At 36.3% G+C, this 18851-nt stretch overlaps 3 protein-coding genes across 3 annotated transcripts in view; all 3 read right to left on the bottom strand.

The window, feature by feature from the left end:
* The window catches only part of LOC137198330 (major histocompatibility complex class I-related gene protein-like), a 37372-nt gene extending 19766 nt beyond the window's left edge, over window positions 1-17606 (bottom strand). The window contains exon 1 of the mRNA XM_067612085.1: window positions 17544-17606. Within this exon, the coding sequence (XP_067468186.1) occupies window positions 17544-17598 (55 nt within the window). The 5' untranslated portion in view covers window positions 17599-17606. The remainder of the gene's footprint in view (window positions 1-17543) is intronic.
* LOC137198493 (major histocompatibility complex class I-related gene protein-like) lies at window positions 1437-7920 on the bottom strand. The gene is made up of 6 exons (XM_067612371.1): window positions 7899-7920; window positions 7157-7426; window positions 5994-6272; window positions 3434-3736; window positions 2616-2720; window positions 1437-2304 (listed from the first exon to the last, which is right to left on the bottom strand). Exons 1-6 carry the CDS (start codon window positions 7918-7920, stop codon window positions 2294-2296), a joined length of 990 nt encoding a protein of 329 aa, XP_067468472.1. The 3' UTR covers window positions 1437-2293.
* On the bottom strand, window positions 14259-17467 carry LOC137198492 (major histocompatibility complex class I-related gene protein-like; the record flags this gene model as incomplete). Its single annotated transcript, XM_067612370.1, has 5 exons — window positions 14259-15330; window positions 15490-15507; window positions 15714-15824; window positions 16741-17043; window positions 17221-17467. Coding segments are annotated over 5 exons (690 nt in total), but the record flags the coding sequence as incomplete, so codon positions are not given.
* Window positions 17607-18851: the final 1245 nt, after the last annotated feature.

The following is an 18851-nucleotide window of genomic DNA, read 5'->3' as shown; positions in this document are numbered from 1 at the left end:
CTTGATACATTTTCTGTTTGAATTGAGGCTGTTACCTGTTCCTGCCTGTTTCCAACAGAGCTCTTTGCCTTTTACCTTCCAAGTCCAAAACACAGCGTGTCATGTGACACAGAATTTGACACATTGGACATGATGTAGTTCCTCACCTGAAGAGCTAATTATACTAATAATAATAATAAACTTTATTTCTGAAGCAATTGTTGAATAGGTTCACAGTTTTCCAGTCTGTCTTAAAACAACAGTCAGACACCCAAATGAACATTGACACGTTTTTCTTGCTGTAATCATTCCACCTGTTCATACCGACCATTAAGAGATCACTTCATAATGCACTTACAACGTTAGAGATGGAGGACAAAATCTACAGTCCTCCTTCTGTGCAACAATGTATTTAAAAGTTTATTTGAAGCTAATATGAAGCTTCAGTTGCCCAAGTGAGTCGAATCAATATCTTTCAAAATTAGTCATTTTCGTGCCAAAGTCCATCTTTTAGTTACGATCCTTCCACTGCAGCTGAACAGAAAAACACTGTCTGTCGAAACACAAGCGGCTCTTTTTGAGATAGACTGAAACTGCAGATATACACTGTATTTGACTAACTCAGACTGCTGAGGCCTCACATTATCTTCAGATAAACTTTTAGGTACATTTTTGCGCAAAACAAGGACTTTCATCCCCCATCGCTTACATTGTAGGGCCTTTGAAGGAAATCTAAATGTTCATATGGGCACCTGACTGTTGTTCTAAGACAGACTTAAAATCAGTGATTATCAAGTGCTTTACAAAAGGCAGTAATACCTGCGGCACAGCAATAGTTCGGGCAATTATTATTTATATCCTTATAATCCTAGAACTAGGATTCTTCTAGTTTCTTCTTGTACCCTGTGAGAGCTACACCGACGAAGATGTGCACTAATGGTAGTCAAGGTACACATAAGCAAAATATGTTTTATTTTATACTTTTCTGTCTTTTGATTTTCATCTCCATCTCAGTCTTGCAGTGTTCAAGTATAATGTAATTATCAAATAAATGAAAGAAAAAAGTCATGAGTTAAAAACTGTTCAACTATCAAAGAGTTTCCATTTGTTCTTCTCCAGTGGAAACAAGAAGGAAGAAGATGTTTGTTAAAGCTAAAGATAAAGATAAAGCCAGGAACAAAAAATTGCTTTTATGTATCTGCAGTTGATCTCTGATGAATTCCCAGTCAAGATTACTATAATGTCTTTCTCTTCTAAAATCTTTGACATGTGTTCAGTCCTACTGTCATGTGTTCATTTTTTTTTTTTTTTTTTTTTTGCTGTTGCATCATTCTTTATTATTATTTATTAAATTCTAACTTAAAATTAGCCTCTTATGAATTTTTTTTTTTGAATTTTCACAAATTACTTTACTGCGTTTATTTCTTTTTCTGACAAAAATGGCAACAACAAAATGCCATTTATTTACTGTATCTATGTAGACGTTGTAAAATTTCCTGAAAATATAGTGGAATTTAATCATTTTTCATATCTCTCTCACACACTTATTTTATCCTTCCTCAGTCACCATCTCTTAGTTATAATGAAGGAAACTGAATTGAATTGAATGTTGAATATTACATTTTCAACACAATGTATCTCTCACTACAGATTTGCAACTGTCTTGGTTAAAACACCACATGGAAAATAGATCCTTAATCACATGAGAACAAACCAGCATGAGGAGATGAACAAATAAAACGTGTAGTTTCTCTTTGATAACATGCTTCTCTCTCACAGCAGAGGAATTTCAGAATGAGAGTTTTCAAGATTATGTTGCTCTCTAGTGGAAAGTTACTGAAACCCAGCCTCAAATCTAATTGCAGTCAGTGTTTTAATAAAAGCACAATAAAACATGATTTATGGCATAAACTTTGTACAGTGTGTGTTGCCATCAGTCCTCCTATGAGTGCAATGTGTGAAGCATTCATTTGATTTAACATATAAAAACATTCTGTGGAAACAGACACTGTTCTTGGATCTCTGGATGCACATATGTGATTTTTTTTTTTAAAAAGCACAGAAAACATACACAGGCATTAACTTTTCTACACACTCACATAATGATACTGCTAATGATTTTTTTTTTTTTCCGCTGAGCAACCACCAGTTCTGTCAGTCCTGGGTGGGAGGCATCTGCATGAATAAGCATAAGCTTTATGCAGCATTTAGAAGCATCAACTCTCTCCAGATGATTGTCAGTAGAGAGAAGCGTTCTCTGAGACAGTGTTTGATTCTGTTGACTCCTCAGTAAGTAGAGTTCAGCATCCTCGTCTCATCTTGAAGCTGACAAAGGAACAGACAGTCAAAGTGAATTACTGACCTAACTGGTGTCCACATATGCAGGGAATTTGCTTTCAGAGTTTGTGGTATATTAGTAGCTCATACACAAGAGCAAAAAAAGAAAAACTTAGTATTTGCAAGTTGAAACCACAAAATAATAATGAGAAATTATTATTAGTGAGATTTTGAAATATAGTAAAAGAGAGATGGAAGAATCACTAGAAATGTCAGTGCATTTGAGATATTTATATTTTATGGGCTCTATATTACCAGAAAAACCACACAAATTATGGAGTTACATTTTTGTCACTCACCATTGTTTGTCATTTTCCAGATGAAGATTTGTGATGCAGCGATGCAGCACGCCAGGAGGACCAGTACTACAACAACTCTAATAATGACTGGACCAGCAGGGAAGCCTGAAGGAGAACCAGAAACCAAAACAACAGAGCATTCAGTTTGGGCTCATTTAGATTGTTGGAACGTCACAAGTCATGTTGTGTGGTTCTGAATGTGTTTTCATGGGTAACAGCTCAGTGCTGACAAATTTCAGTCCTGCTGAGGAGGTAGTAATTTTCCAGACAGAGCTGGCGATGTTCTTAATCATTATTGCTCCAACAAATGTGTTGTCACACATGAATACTGTATGAATAAACTTATTACAAGATACACTGCTACCATTCTACTACTTCTATTACAATCATCATTTCTCAAAACTGGAAAAAAAATGAAAAAAATAATTTGGATGAAGAGTTGCAGGACCTCTTTGTTTCAAATGTACAGAGGCACAGAAAGGCCATAGAGAGAAAAAATATATATACTAAGGCCACATTTTAACTCATAGAGTGCTTGAAATGCTATTGTGTGCACACAAGATACAACTCGTTCCCATGTTTTTGTTACTTCATGTGCATGAGATAAGTGTTTATACAGAGAGCCAACACAACAGACCAGCCGTTCACCCCGAAGCATGAAGTGCAGTGCACCTGCTTCAGCTATCAGATGTTTTTTTGACATACTTTGCTATTAGTTAAAAATACCAACAGAGTTGTGTAACCAAACAACATGACCTCCTTGGTGGAGGTAAAAATCAGGTGTGCATTTCCCACATCACTTCTGATTCCAGTCTTACCCGAGTTGGTTCTAATCACTGCTTTGTCCAGTGTGGTGACGATGTCTTTCTTTGCACCAGAGAGCTGAAACACACATTCGTACTTCCTCCAGTCTTCATGTGGGACTGATGAAATGTCCAGGTCAACACTCATCTGGAAGGATCCATCGTTGTTGGGGAGGATCTCTCCATATTCCACTTCCTCAAAAAGTTCCTCTCCATCTTTTCTCCAGAACATCATGGCTCTGTGAGGGTAGAAACCTGTAGCGTGGCAGCTGACTGGAGAGGAGGGAGTCTTCTGGAGGAGAGACACTGAAGGAAGGTCTGCAGAGAGTGAGAGTGAGAGAGAGTTTGTGTGCCCAGTGTAAATCAGAGAAAGTAGAGAAAAAAGTCATTTTCTTTATACAGTGGCCAAAATATGGATTTCAAATGAAAATTTCTCCAAATTTCTAGTATTTGTTCCCCTTCCAAGAAAAAAGCTTGCTCAAACTTTCATTGTTAAGTTGTTCATGTGGCAGAACTGGCAGGCCAGTCTGATCTCACCAACTGCTGTATGAATACCACAACAATTTCTTGTAATTTCCCCTGTTTTCACTACACATTTTAAAGGACGACATTCTACTACTTCTATTACAATCATCATTTCTCAAAACTGGAAAAAAAAATGAAAAAAATAATTTGGACAAAGAGTTGCAGGACCTCTTTGTTTCAAATGTACAGAGGCACAGAAAGGCCATAGAGAGAAAAAATATATATACTAAGGCCACATTTTAACTCATAGAGTGATTGAAATGCTATTGTGTGAACACAAGATACAACTCGTTCCCATGTTTTTGTTACTTCATGTGCACGAGATAAGTGTTTATACAGAGAGCCAACACAACAGACCAGCCGTTCACCCCGAAGCATGAAGTGCAGTGCACCTGCTTCAGCTATCAGATGTTTTTTTGACATACTTTGCTATTAGTTAAAAATACCAACAGAGTTGTGTAACCAAACAACATGACCTCCTCGGTGGAGGTAAAAATCAGGTGTGCATTTCCTACATCACTTCTGATTCCAGTCTTACCCGAGTTGGTTCTAATCACTGCTTTGTCCAGTGTGGTGACGATGTCTTTCTCTGCACCAGAGAGCTGAAACACACATTCGTACTTCCTCCAGTCTTCAGGTGGGACTGATGAAATGTCCAGGTCACTACTCATCTGGAAGGATCCATCGTTGTTGGGGAGGATCTCCCAGTAGTCCACGTCCTCATGAAGCTGGTCTCCATCTTTCCTCCAGAACACATCAGCTCTGTAAGGGTAGAAACCGGTAGCATGGCAGCTGACCGGAGAGGTTGGAGTCTTCTGGAGGAGAGACACTGAGGGAAGGTCTGCAGAGAGAGAGTGTGAGAGAGAGAGTTTGTGTGCCCAGTGTAAATCAGAGAAAGTAGAGAAAAAAGTCATTTTCTTTATACAGTGGCCAAAATATGGATTTCAAATGAAAATTTCTCCAAATTTGTAGTGTTTGTTCCCCTTCCAAGAGAAATGCTCAAACTTTCATTGTTAAATTGTTCATGTGGCAGAACTGGCAGGCCAGTCTGATCTCACCAACTGCTGTATGAATACCACAACAATTTCTTGTCATTTCCCCTGTTTTCACTACACATTTTAAAGGGCGACTCCACCTGCATTCCTTTCTGGGTTCTTCAAATGGAAACGCCCACTCAGCCAGAACGCTGATGCCTCCCCCTCACCCACAACACACACACACACGCAGTTCACTGACAGTGTCTTCCTAACATACTCGCTCACTGTATGAGTGTGTGAGATCTTTCTAAATGCACTGGACCGATGTAGCAGCCAATAATATAATAACTCATGTTAATGTAATAACTGCCAATAACCATTTTTAATAATTTTTCCATTATTAATGTAATAAAAGTCCATAATGTAATAAAATTTCTAAACCAATAACATAACTTTTCGCACATAATGTAATAAGTTATTAAATTATTGTCTGGTTATTACATTATTAGCTGGATTAAAAAAAATCATAAAAAATATAATAACTGGATAATGTCATAATATACTTATATCACTTTATTTAAGTTTTATTTATTGGCTATAAAGTGTCATACTTCCATTACACTTACCCTTACAGTTGCCTCTTTCAAATAGCTGCTCAAAAACGTGACCACACAAACACACACACAAACACACACATACATACACACACACACAGAAACACACACACACACACACACACACACACACTCTCTCTTTCTCTAGGAATTGTGACCATATATTTGTTTGTGTCATGTTAACTTGCCTGGAGCCACTTTCCAGTTTTTGAGTAAAACTGAATCAAAACACATCACTTTCATACAAACCTGAATGTCTCCTAAAACCCATGGTAAACTGCATGGTTTTTGCCCAAAAATGCTTTGGAAATATGTTTTTGGATCAGACAACACTCCACCAGGAGACAGAAGACACTGACCTGAGAGAGAGTGATGTTGCTTCATATTCATTGTAATGTTACTGTACATTGGAGACAGGATAGACTATGCATGAATCTATCTTGGATCATGTGATTCTACCTGTTCTCAGCAGAGAGCTCCTCCCATAGTTCACATACTTCTTCAGCCAGTCAGGACAAATCTGGGTGAGGTAATGACGTTGCTTTGCTATTGCTGCTTTGTCATTGTCCCACTTGTGTTTGGTGATGACAGCTTGTAGTTTTGGAGCGATCCATGTCTGTGTCTTCAGGTCAAATGCTATGAAGTCTTCACCATCATAACCATACTGATCAAAACCATTAACGTAATAAGCCTCATCATCCCATTCGCAGCCATACATCCTCTGGAGAGTGTGAACACCTGGGAGAGAGACAAAGACAGAGACTGTAGTAAACCAGAATGAGACTGCTGGCAGAAACAGTGTGAAAGAATCTGAAATGTTTGGCATACACAAACACTCAACTCTGAATTCTAGACCTACTTAATTTTGTTATATATATATATTTGCATATTTTCCTATCCTGATCATGTCAGGAATTGAGCTAAAATGAGATGGTTTAGACTGATTACAATGACTAATACTAAGTGTCACAAAATGATCGCTCATTATGGGACTTTTGGCATTACATCGTACAAAAAAAAAAAAATCGTACAAGTATGATAATTATCATTCATCTGGCAACACTGGTTGTTATGGTTGTTTCAGGGTGTTTTTCAGTGAGAATCAGAATCAGAGACAGGTTTATTGCCAAGTAGGTTAGCGGTTCATGAACCCTCCGTCAATGCTGTGTTCTTGATAACAGGATAAACAAATATACAATTTGTTATTTTGTTTTTACACTTTTTGTGTGAATTTAAAAAAAATGGAAATATTGCTAAAATTACTGAAAGCAGTAAAAACAAAGTAATGCATTATATATTTGTTTATCCTGTTATCAAACAAATTGAACACAGCTTTGGATGTACACGGGTCATTTCGCGTGTTATCAAAGGTGCACGGACTGTTTGCACATAGGAGGAATTTGCCTTGGTGATACGGTGCATAACAATCAAAATATACAAAGTAAGAGAAAATACAAGCACCACAAAAGTCAAGTAGTGAAAATGACATGAAAAAAAACAAATAAAAACCCCCAAAACTGCACTTTGTTCATTCAGTTAGTCATGATGGCTCCACTGATAGCTGCTCACTAAACCATGTGTTTATTGCACAGTTGAAAAAAAAAAAAAAACAGTAAATATACCTCCACTTTGGTTAAATCGCTGCATCCAACTTATAATGTTGTCTTTGAAGAAGTTTTGACTTGCCAGACACTCTGCAGTATATATAGAGTCTAGATGGTTTGGATCATGTTCTATTAAATTTTCCATCCAGTCCTGTTTGGGTTCTGCTTTCTGGATGTTGCTGTTGCAGTAGACCACTTCAACTTCATCAACCATCATAACACCCACAAACTCTGGGAAGTTTGGAACTCCAGAAGATCCAGTGAAGAGAAATATTAGGGAGTGTGTTTCTGTAGGAAAAAGAGGTTTTCAGTTTTTATTAATAACATGTTTTACATCCTTTTGTATCCTTTTCTAACCACCTTATGCCAAAAAGGAATATATTATAGCAATTTTCATACTATTGTAATAATCAGTATTTTTAGAGGAGACCTGTTTTATCAGATATTCACCCAGATTTTATGTTCCCAGATACTGTCAACACCATGTTGTGGGTAGTATACAAGCAAAGTATGAGTTTTATGTTATGTGCATTGTAAGGTTCATGTTGCTTACTGTTTTATTGTTTTATTTTGATTAAAACAGAAAGGGGAGGCTCAGTATTTAGTCGGTGATGTCACTCCTGTTACATAGCCTACACGTAGGTCTGCCTCAGTCATAAATACACTGCCTTAAAGGACATGTTCATCATTTTTCAAGTCTGCCTTAAAACAAGTCAGCTGCATAAATGAACATTAAAATAGATTTATAGATTTTTCTTACCATAATCATTCCTTCTGTTCATACTGACCTTCATAATGCACTTACAATGTAAGTGATGGGGGCTAAAATCCACAGTCCACCTTCTGTGCAAAAATGTATTTAAAAGTTTATCTGAAGTTGATATGAAGCTTCAGCGTCCAAAGGAGTCAAATCAAGTAGATATCTTTCAACGTTAGAGTCTTTTTAGTGCCAAAGTTCCTCTTTTTGTTACTGTAATTCCACCACAGCTCAACAGGGAAACACTGTCAGAGGAAACACAAAGAGTGAATTTGATGCTAAAAAAGACTGTAAATGTGGCAGATATCCACTTGATATGACTAACTCAGACTGCTGAAGCTTTTTGCACCCGATAACTGTGTGGACGCACTGTGGATTTTGGCCTCCATCACTTACACTGAAAGCACATTTAAAGGGGATCTTTCAATAGCCAGTATGAACAGGAGGAATGATTACGGTGAGGAAAACCTCATTCAGTGTTTATATGGGCACCTGACTGTTGTTTTAAGATGGACCTGAAAAATTGTGAATCTGTCCTTTAACAGCTGGACAGTCGCTGTGGTGTTTTTAACTCAGGTTGTGTCTCTACCCATACAGCGGTTTAACATTTCCTGTGGCAGAAATATAGTGTTCACGGCAGATTACAGGAAATGAAACCTCTTTTGACAAACACCTTAGAATATGATTCAAATATGTGAATGTGAAGAGAAAAATTGAGTTAGAACTCAAATGAGCTGCTGACTGTGTGCCACAGACCCTCAGAGTAATTAAAAACAGTAAATGTAAGGCGTATACAGCTTTTGGGTGAGTGAAGAGTAATATCTGAAATTCTGTGTAGATGCTGTGACTTTGGTGACAATCTCACAGACTACATGGAAATTCAATAATTCTCTGGTTAGAAGTAACAGCATTAAAATGAAGTCAGGTGTATGGCCTATAGTTAATTTTGTGATACATGAGATTAATCATTTACTGTTTCTGTGTGAGAAGAAAGTAGAACTAATGTTACAGAAAAGGGTATAAAGGAAAAGAATTAAAGTGTGATCTTACTTGGAGAGGCGACGTGACAGAAGAGGAGCAATAAAAATAGCATCTTCATCTTGTTCCAATAAAAAAGTGTTTCCGGACCACCCTTTGAGATGATTCAGTCCAGCTCGTGGGTAGAGACAGTCAGACAGAGTGAAGCTTTTCCTCACATCCTTTAAGTGTCTGGATTAACAAACAGTCAAATGTTCAGTAATAGAAAGTAACTTGTTCAGACTTCTGTAAAATACTCTGCTTTAGTTTCAGTTCTAGTCAGACTTTGGACGGAATTATTTTTAAAAATGATGACACATCACTTCGTGCTCTCTGCTGTGCTTTCATTATTACGATTATTCTCTCGTTTTTATTTATTTTTTAGGATAAATGAGAGCTGCAAGTTTACTCTAAGGGGAAGTAAGGTCTAGTCCTCAACTAAAAGTCTTGAGGAGCAAAAATAACCTTCTGAGTTGTCCATTAAAATAGTCCTTGATTTGAGATAATCTGCTTTTGAAGTTATGATTAATTATTCCTTATAACATAACAACTACATCAGCTAGTGGTGCTAATAGCTCCCACTAGAACCTGTGTGGGATTGGAATTAGATAGTTGTTGTGAAGCCATTTCATTCATCCAAATTGTTTTTACTTTGTTGCAATTGTTAGACTTTGAAGATGGCCTTGTGAGTTTTGAGAATAGCAACGCTCAGGTTTAACATTGTTTAACCAGGTTTAATTATATAAATCATATGGTGATGTGTTGTAAGACTATTTCATTTATATAAATTGTTTGTCCTTTTTTTAACCATGAAGATGGCCTAGCAGCCAGCAACCTACTAACATTTTTAGGCTACATAATGTTTTTATGAATATAATTTAAAATATGATTGCCATTCTTCTAATAATCACTTCCTGTCCTCATCCACCCAATTATATACTGTTCTTAATGCATTCCAGGTTTCATAACACCCCCGATCTAAGTAATCTAAACTAATGCAGGTGACTATACAATAAATACAATATAAATTTAGGTTAAAATGATATTAACAAAGTGATCATTTTAACCCAAACCATGATCTTTCCCTAAACCTAACCAAGTGGGTTTTGTGCCTAAACCTAACCAGACCTTAACCATAGTGTTGTTACATCGTAAAATGATAATAAATGGCTAGACTTTGACAGGACACTATAGTATAACTGATACTTGAACTCACACCATCTGACAGCACTCTTCATTTGCAATAATTTGGATTTTATTTCATTGGTGCAACAACTATCATTAAGAAAACTTAATGATAGTTAAAAAAGTTTTTCTTTAATTGGAGTCATGTATAATTTTGATGATTAGATGTTTAAGTATTAATAATAATTTAATAATAGCATAGGCTATGAGTTCTTTACTTGGTGAAAATTGTATTTTGAAAAGTCAGTAATATGAAAATCCAGGTGAAAATTGCAGCAGCAAACTGCACTTAAAGCGTTATTCTTTTTACTTTCTTTTTTGTGAAGCAGCTGTTTTTGTTGCAAGCAGACTACTTCCCGTCAACTTTGGTGAACAGTGTCTTTGTTCTCAGGCACCCACTGCAGTGAACACTGAGAACCGTTCCCATACACCAAAATGACCTGAAATCAAAGTATTACTTTACTTACATATTTACTTATTACTCTCTTTGCTATTAATTAGAACATCAGAAATACATTCCCTTCCTAAACCAATGCAGCATCATTGTTTGTAATGTAGGTATAGTATTACAGTAGGGATGTGCAGGGAGCCCAGTATTTGTATTTGTATCTGTATTTGTTGAGGCAGCAAAATTATTTTTATTTGAATAATAGTGGAAAGAGGCTTAAAAATCCTATTTTTGTTTTTATTACACTTTTAATTTTAGAATGATAAGTGTTCATGAATAAACTACCTTACATGGGTGTGTCCTTGTATTCGGCAAAGCACAAATAGTGGGTTTTCTATGAATATTTGTTTCATACAAATATTTTTAAAAAATTTGTTTTTGGGAGGAAAAAAAAAACATGTCAAATGTTGATGTAACCGACCTGCAAACTGGTTGCAGGTCGGTTACATCGTTATCTCAGTCTCTCCCCTCTGCTCCACTGTTACATCTATCAGGGGTAAGTCCCAAGCAACTCTCCATAACCTGTTGTTCCCCTTCTCCTCTCCACAAAGTTAGGTTGTAAAAATAGGCAATAAATGAAAAGTGCAAAGCAAGAATCACCTTTGAAGTTCTACTACATGTTACATGGTGTACTGTCTCTGTGATGTTGGTGTATAAATAGGTAGAGGTCTGTCTGCAATGAGTTGATGAGTAAAGTTTTAGCTCAGTAGTCAGCGCAGTCGTCTATGATCTGGGAGACTCCAGTTCAAGACCTGGTGTGGGGACCTCCTTCGTAAGGTAGTTTATTCATGAACACTTATTGTAACACTTTAATTTTCTAAAATTAAAAGCGTGATAAATACAAAAACAGGATTTTTAAGCCTCTTTCCAATTTTATTCTAATACAAATACAAATAATTTTGCTGCCTCAACAAATACCAATACAAATACAAATTTACAAATATTTACAAATACAAAAAAATATGTAATGTTGACAGTCATATCAAAATATATATAATATTATTGGGGGGCAGCATTGGTCGTTTGGACATACATTGCGGTCTCAACAGTGTGCGGTGGTCTTCTTATTTAACCTGAAATGAGAAATCGCCCGCCATTTGTCCAGAACAGGTCAACATTGACTGGTCAGTTCTGCTTTTCCCAAAGTAAACACAAAATCTACTTAAGCCTGACTTCATGAAGTAATGAAAAACTCAAAAGTTGCTAAGTCAGACTTTTTATTACATTATAAGAAGTTACAGGAAGCCTACTACAAAAATAACTTTCCAGTCCCAGGGATGATAATGCATTGTAATACAATGTTTTTACAGAATACTGTAGTTCATGATTTTATTTTCCACAACAAATCTAAGTTTTAAATATGTTTCAACAAAATACAATGTAGGTATTATGCAGCTGTTATTAATACTGACAGCACCTTTCCCCACTGATAATTTATTTATTTATTTATTTATCTAATGTGCACTAATGGTAGTCAAGGCAGAGACAAAAGAAAAATATTTTATAATATTATAATATATTTTATTTTATGTTTTTCTGTCTTTTGATTTTCATCTCCAAATCAGTCTCACAGTGTTCCAATGTAATGTAATTACCAAGTAAATGAAAGAAAAAAGTCATGTGTAAAAAGCTCTTCAGCTATCAGAGTTTAATTTGTTCTTCTTCAGTGGAAACAAGAAGGAAGAAGATGTTTGTTGGTGATAAAGATAAAGCCAAGAATGACAAAAAAAAATGCTTTTACGTATCTGAGGTTGATCGCTGCAAAGCTCCCAGTCAGTCAAGGATTTTTTTTACAACCAGCCACTCCTCTCTGACATCAAGATTACTGTTATGTCTTTCTTTTCAAAAATATTTTGCTGCTGCTCAGTCCTACTATCAATTGTTCATTTTATTTTATTTATTTATTTATTTATTGTTGTTGCATTATTCTTTATTATTATTATTTATTATCCTGAAGCAAATATAAAGCCTCAGTCGTTTTTCTATGTATAGTCTTTTTAGTGCCAAATAGTTCCACCGCAGCTCAACAGGGAAACACAAAGAAGGAATTTGATGCTAAAAAGACTGTAAATGAAGCATTATATAAGCTTCAGATAAACTTTTAAATGCATTTTTGCACAAAATGATTGTTGTGTACACACTGTGGATTTTGGCCTCCATTGTTTACAGTGAAAGCACATTTAAAGGGGATCTTTTAGTAGCAAGTATGAACAGGAAGAATGATTACAGTGAGGGAAACCTCTTTCACGGTTCCCTTTAAGAGCTGGACAGTTGCTGGGTTTTTTTTTTTAATTGAAGTTTCGTCTCCCCCCATACAGTGGTGTGACATTTCCTGTTGCTGGTATACATTGTTCACCACAGATTACAGGAAATGAAACCTCTTTTGACAAACACTTTATAATATGCTTCACTTATGTGAATGTAAAGAGAAGAGAAAAATTAGGAAAGAACTCAAATGAGCTGCTGAATGTGCGAGTAAATGTAATTCAAGGCATATACAGCTTTTGGGTGAACGAAGAGTAAAATCTGAAATTCTGTGTAGATGCTGTGACTTTGATGACAATTTCACAGGCTGCATGGTAATTTGGTAATTCTCTGGTTTACAGTAACAGCATTAAAATGAAGTCAGGTGTATGGCCTACAGTTCATTTTGTGATACGTGAGATTAATCATTAACTGTTTCTGTGTGAGAATGTCAGCATTTCGATTTGTGCAGTCTTAAAGTTGAGAAGAAGGTAGAACTAATGTTACAGAAAGGGATATAAAGGAAAGAATTAAAGTGTGATCTTACTTTAAGAGGCGACGTGACAGAAGTGGAGCAATAAAAATAACGTCTTCATCTTGTTCCAATAAAAAAAGTCGAGCTGACTGAAACAGATGAACCTCGTGCGGCAGGTGCTCAGTAGTGAATGAACCAAAGATAGAACCTGTATGAAAAAAATACTGAAGCATGTGACCTGCCCAGTTTTTGTGTCTGATGGGTTGATAGTTAAAAGCTATTTTCTCACAGAGCATTATTCATAATGTTTCCCCTTTTAATTTAACACAAAACAATTGTATTTTTATTTTATTTTTTATAAAAATGTACCCATCTCAGGGCAGGCTACTCGACTGACTACACTGCCATACACTGGAACTATATGTAACTATGAACAGAATGTACCAAACCTGTGTTTCCTGATTCCTTAAGAGACTGATGGCTATTTATTGCCCCAATAATTGTGTATATAATTATGTAAAGAACATTGAATTGCCTTTGTGAAATATGCTCTCTAAAAACATGCAGCTCAGACTCTTTCTTTAAGGGGTGGTGTACTGTCAATTACCATGTTCACTAAACTGGACTGCTGCTAACAGATTATCTAACCAACTACCTTTATCAACTTTTCTCCATCCATACTTCTCCCATTTAACTGTGATGAACTACATAGGCCTTCAGCCAAAGGTGTGCTATCCCAACCCTTGGTCTAGTTGTTTACCTTCCTCCTAAACACAACATTTAAAAAAAAAAAAAAAAGAATATTTATCAGTTTTAAATATATATAGTTTATATTTCTTTTTGATAATATTTTGTTACATATGTGAATATACTATATTTGTATTACATTTATATTCTACATATACACAGCAATACACATATAAATATTGTTATATTGTAATTCTATGTATTAAATAATCTATTTCTATTTATTATAGTATATTTAATTGCAGTATATTACTGTATATTGTACTATTATATCTATCACAATCCCACTTTGCTCAGGAATATTAAAATATGTTAAAAAATAGTTCAAATCAGTTGCACATACATTACAATGATGCACATAAAAAATAAAGAAAAACATTTATATACACTGGCCTTTGGGCCAGTATATAAATTTGTAAATTCAATTTATTATTATAGTATTTCTACTTACTTTACTATTCTCTACTGTATCTGAATATATCTTTCTAATTTTGATTATACAGAGAATCTGGCGTTTGGACCAATTATGGCAGAAAAGGAAAACAATACGTATATATAAAATATTCTGTCTGTCAACTCGCTTTTCTACAACAAACAAGTTTTCTGGTTCAGAGATTTCAATGTTATGTAGCTCTCTAGTTGAACTTTACCAAAACACACATCTGATTTTTTATTTCTCACTGTCCCTCTTGCTCACACACACTCTATCAAATAAGTCATGACGCATATTAAACTTTCAACACAATGCATTTTCTGTCTCACTACACACTGTAGCTGTCTCTGCCAGACGTCATGGAGAACAGATCTTTGATCACATGAGAGCAAACTTGCTTGAACAGATAGAAAAAGATGAAATTCTGCAGGTGGATATTTAGCCAAGTAAATGTGACAAACACACTGGAAACAAATGCAAATTGTATATTTCCCTGCTTCCTACAAACTGTCTCCATGGTTGTTTTGTAGGTTTGACAAGTTTTTGTCACTGCAGCTTCAGAGTCAAGAAAGTCAGAGTCTGAAGAGTTTACACAATGACGTGTTGACTCTCAGAGTCCTCATCCTGGAGCTGTCCAAGGTACTCAGCATCAACATGCTGGTGGGTCAGAGCTCCACTGAGGGGGACTGATGACCAACAGTTAGCTGGACGTCATTAGCTTTACCTCTCTTTATGAAGGCTGTGTGTTCCTGGGCAGAAGTGTTTCACCTCATTCAGCAACTTCAGTGCTCGATGTTTGATCTCTAAGAGAAAATGCTCTCTCTTTGATTTTGTTGACTTCTCATTCAGTGGAGTTCAGAATCCTTTTCTAATCTTCACTGTTCCCCTGTCAAGACAAATAGTTAATAAACATCAACAGCAAAACCTTGGCCCAAAACTGTGTCCACATTATGCAGAACATTTGCTTTTAAAGTGAACAGGAAATGATTTGTTCATCTACAAGGTGAAAAAGATCAATTAAAATATTTCAAGATATAATACTTACTGTTAACAAGCTGAAACCCTGAAATATAGATGAGATAACAATGTTACAAAATGATTAATATTTCAGAAAAAACCTTCTTTGCACTTTATTATCATTTGAAATGTCAAACAAATGGATTCACTTACCGAAAGTACCACACAAAATATGCAGCTACTCTTTATGTTAGACTATCACATGTATTCCTTTTAAATTCATTAGTGGAGTAAAACATTAATGTCTCTCACCCTGACAGTTTCTGCTCCAGATGAAAAATGCAGCGATGCTGACAGCCAGCAGGAGCAACAGTCCTGCAACACCTCCAATGACGGCGACAGCAGGGAAGTCTGAGGGAGAAACTGGAACCAGAACAGAACATTCCCAGTTTGGGTTCATTCAGGCAAGGGTTAGCAGTATTGTCAATCAATATTACTTAAGCAAATGTGTTGTAAATAATAAAAATCAAATACACTTTCAGTAAAGAGGTGCACATCAGTGTTTTGTTTTAAATGGGTACAGTTGTTCACTGGCAGAAATCCGTTCATGAGAAAAGTGAATATGCCTTATTTTCGATGATCCAAAAAATTCACAAGGAAATAACTTTCTACACCTCAAAGTTCAGGACAAAAAAGCAAAAATTTAAAGTAGTTTATAAGGCAAGGCAAGGCAAATTTATTTATATAGAACCTTATCCTGCACAAAGCAACCAAGTTATGTACCATGGACTCGGTAGCTTCATCTCTAGATGTGAAAAGCCATCAAACTTTGCAGGACCTCTCGGAGTAGATGTCAGCACCTGTCATCTAAATTTGGTTGCAGTTGCACAATGTGTTAATGCTGATTATGTCAACTAACAACTTGGAAAGCTTCACAGATAGTGAAGCTGTAAACTAATAGTACTAAATATAAGAAACTTTTTTGAAGGGGGTTCCCCTTTGCCTTGGTGCAACCATGAACTGTAAACATCCCCAGGTCAAGTCTGATATGCAACTTCAAATTGGTGGATCATTTATCCTCACTAAAAGATTTGTCTTGAACCACAGGTTCCTGGAAAAACTTGGCATAACTTAAACAGAAACGGAAGCCTCAAACCAAGAGGTAGTGATTTATAAATAGCCACATGGTGGCACTATATACAACAAAATCTGATCCATGGGTCTATGATCTAACACTCCATCAACTTTCATAGAAAACGGTTTTGCACTTCTTGAGATATCCTGCTAGGTAACAGACAAACAAAATAAACAAGACATAGGCAGAGGTAGCAGGTCTTACCCCAGTTGGTTCTGATCACTGCTTTGTTCAGTTCGGTGACGATGTCGTCCTTCACACCTGAGAGCTGAAACACACATTCGTACCTCCTCCAGTCTTCAGGCGGGACTGATGAAAGTTTCAGCTCAATGCTCATCTGGAAGGATCCGTCATGGTTGGAGAGGATCTCTCCGTGTTCAACATCCTCATAAAGCTCCTCTCCATCTTTCCTCCAGAACATCATGGCTCTGTCAGGGTAGAAACCTGTAGCGTGGCAGCTGACTGGAGAGGAGGGAGTCTTCTGGAGGAGAGACACTGAGGGAAACTCTGGAGAGAGGCAGACAGAAACAGATGGGTTTAAACTGGGACACATAATAATTGAGTTGTGTGTCTATATATTGTTTTATTTTCATAGGAATGTTAATATGCATTCAAAACAGAAAAGGCACTTGAATGTTGTGTCCATATACAATATTACATTCTGGCCATGTACAGTTATTCCACCTGTTCTCCGCAGAAAGCTCTTCCCATAGTGCACATATTTCTTCAGCCACTCGGGGCATTTGTGAATGTAGTAGTTCTTATTGTATTCTAATCGAGCTTTCCCAGTATCCCATCTTAGTTTGGTGATGAGAGCTTGTGGTTTTGGAGCGATCCATGTCAGTGTCTGCAGGTCCAGTGCTATGAAGTCTTCTCCATCATAACCATACTGATTAAAACCAACAATCTCTCCTGTCTCATCATCCTCTGTAAAATATGGGAGCCTGAGAGAGAGAGAGACATGGAGACACTACAGTCAAACAAATTGAAATAAAAGTTAATCTTACCTGAATGTGTAACAGAAAAGAAGATGAGCAGAAAAACAAGCTCTATCGTCTTCATGGTATGATTTTGGGGGAGTCTTGCTCAGTGACAGACCAGTCGCCGTTTCAATTTCGTTGTGTGTGTGCGTCACTGGCAGTATCAAATATTACTTTTAGTGCTATCACGTGTCACTAATCAAACAACTGAGGAACATTTACTTTAACAAGTTCAACTCTGTAATATCAGATTTCAAAGAGCTTAATGACCTCTCAAAAATACAGGGCATATCTTACTGCCCAGAATGTATCAACATGTCATAACCTGAGGGACATGCACGTAATCTCACACACACACACACAAACACACACACACACACACACACACATACATACATTTATATATATATATTGACTCAGAAAGGGGATAGATAGGACTACTAGAACACTGAAATCCCTACAAGGAGGAAATTCTTCTCTTTAAGTAAATGTTATGTTATTAGAAATAGGTACAGGAATATGAATGTTGAAATAGACGTTACACAACTGTTTAAAAAAGATTATTTCATTACCTGGAGATACAACATGGCAAAAGAGAAGCAACAACACAAAATCCTTCATCTTGCTTTGATACAGATGTTAGAAAAACACTTAAGGATGGAGGAAAGACTGTCAAGAGTGTGTACAGTCAAGTGGAGTGACCAATAGAAATTATAAATAGCTGTGCATCATGTGTAACCAGGAGGAGACAAAATATTTGACTGGCTAATCAGATTCAACAGGAATATGCAGGAAATGTGGTGTGTGTGTGTGTGTGTGTGTGTGTGTGTGTGTGTTTTACCAGAAGTTTAATAGCATGTAGTAACATGAACAGCTGTTTAATGTTGAGAATAAAATTGATCCTAAAATCAGCAAACATTAATTACAGTGATACTATTAAGAAAGTGAAGAACAGCTCAAAGAAAATGCACCAGCAGGTAAAGCAAGACACACAAGTGTATCTACAATATACAGTATAGCACAATTAATACAATGAAGCAGTTTCAAAGTGACTCATTGAGAAGGAATCATATACAAAAACTAGTGAATGACTCCTCACATGTTAACGAGGGCTTAAGAATTCAAACTAAAAGGGAATTTAAACATTTTGTACTTCTGTGTGAACTTTATAATTTGAATCTCTGTTACTTTTTCCTGCCTGCTTCCAGTAAAGCTCTTTGTCTGTGCTTGTCTGCTGCTAAAGTCCAAAACACACTGTGTCATAACACACAGAATCTGAGACATCAGACATGATACAGTTCCTCACCTGAAGAGCTAGTAATGTGTCCAGCTGCA

The sequence above is a fragment of the Thunnus thynnus genome, chromosome 15, assembly GCF_963924715.1.
Source record: "Thunnus thynnus chromosome 15, fThuThy2.1, whole genome shotgun sequence".
Classification (NCBI taxonomy): Eukaryota; Metazoa; Chordata; class Actinopteri; order Scombriformes; family Scombridae; genus Thunnus; species Thunnus thynnus.
The sequence above is the reverse complement of the archived record's forward strand: the minus strand, read 5'-3'. Positions and strand labels throughout refer to the sequence as shown.

Coding starts and splice junctions, on each gene's coding strand:
- LOC137198493 (XM_067612371.1), bottom strand. CDS start 7,920: ATGAACAGAAGGAATGATTATG. Junction 7,427..7,898: donor GAACAGAAGGAATGATTATG/GTAAGAAAAATC, acceptor TTTTTCCTACAG/AAACACACTCCCTAATATTT. Junction 6,273..7,156: donor GCGATTTAACCAAAGTGGAG/GTATATTTACTG, acceptor TCTCTCTCCCAG/GTGTTCACACTCTCCAGAGG.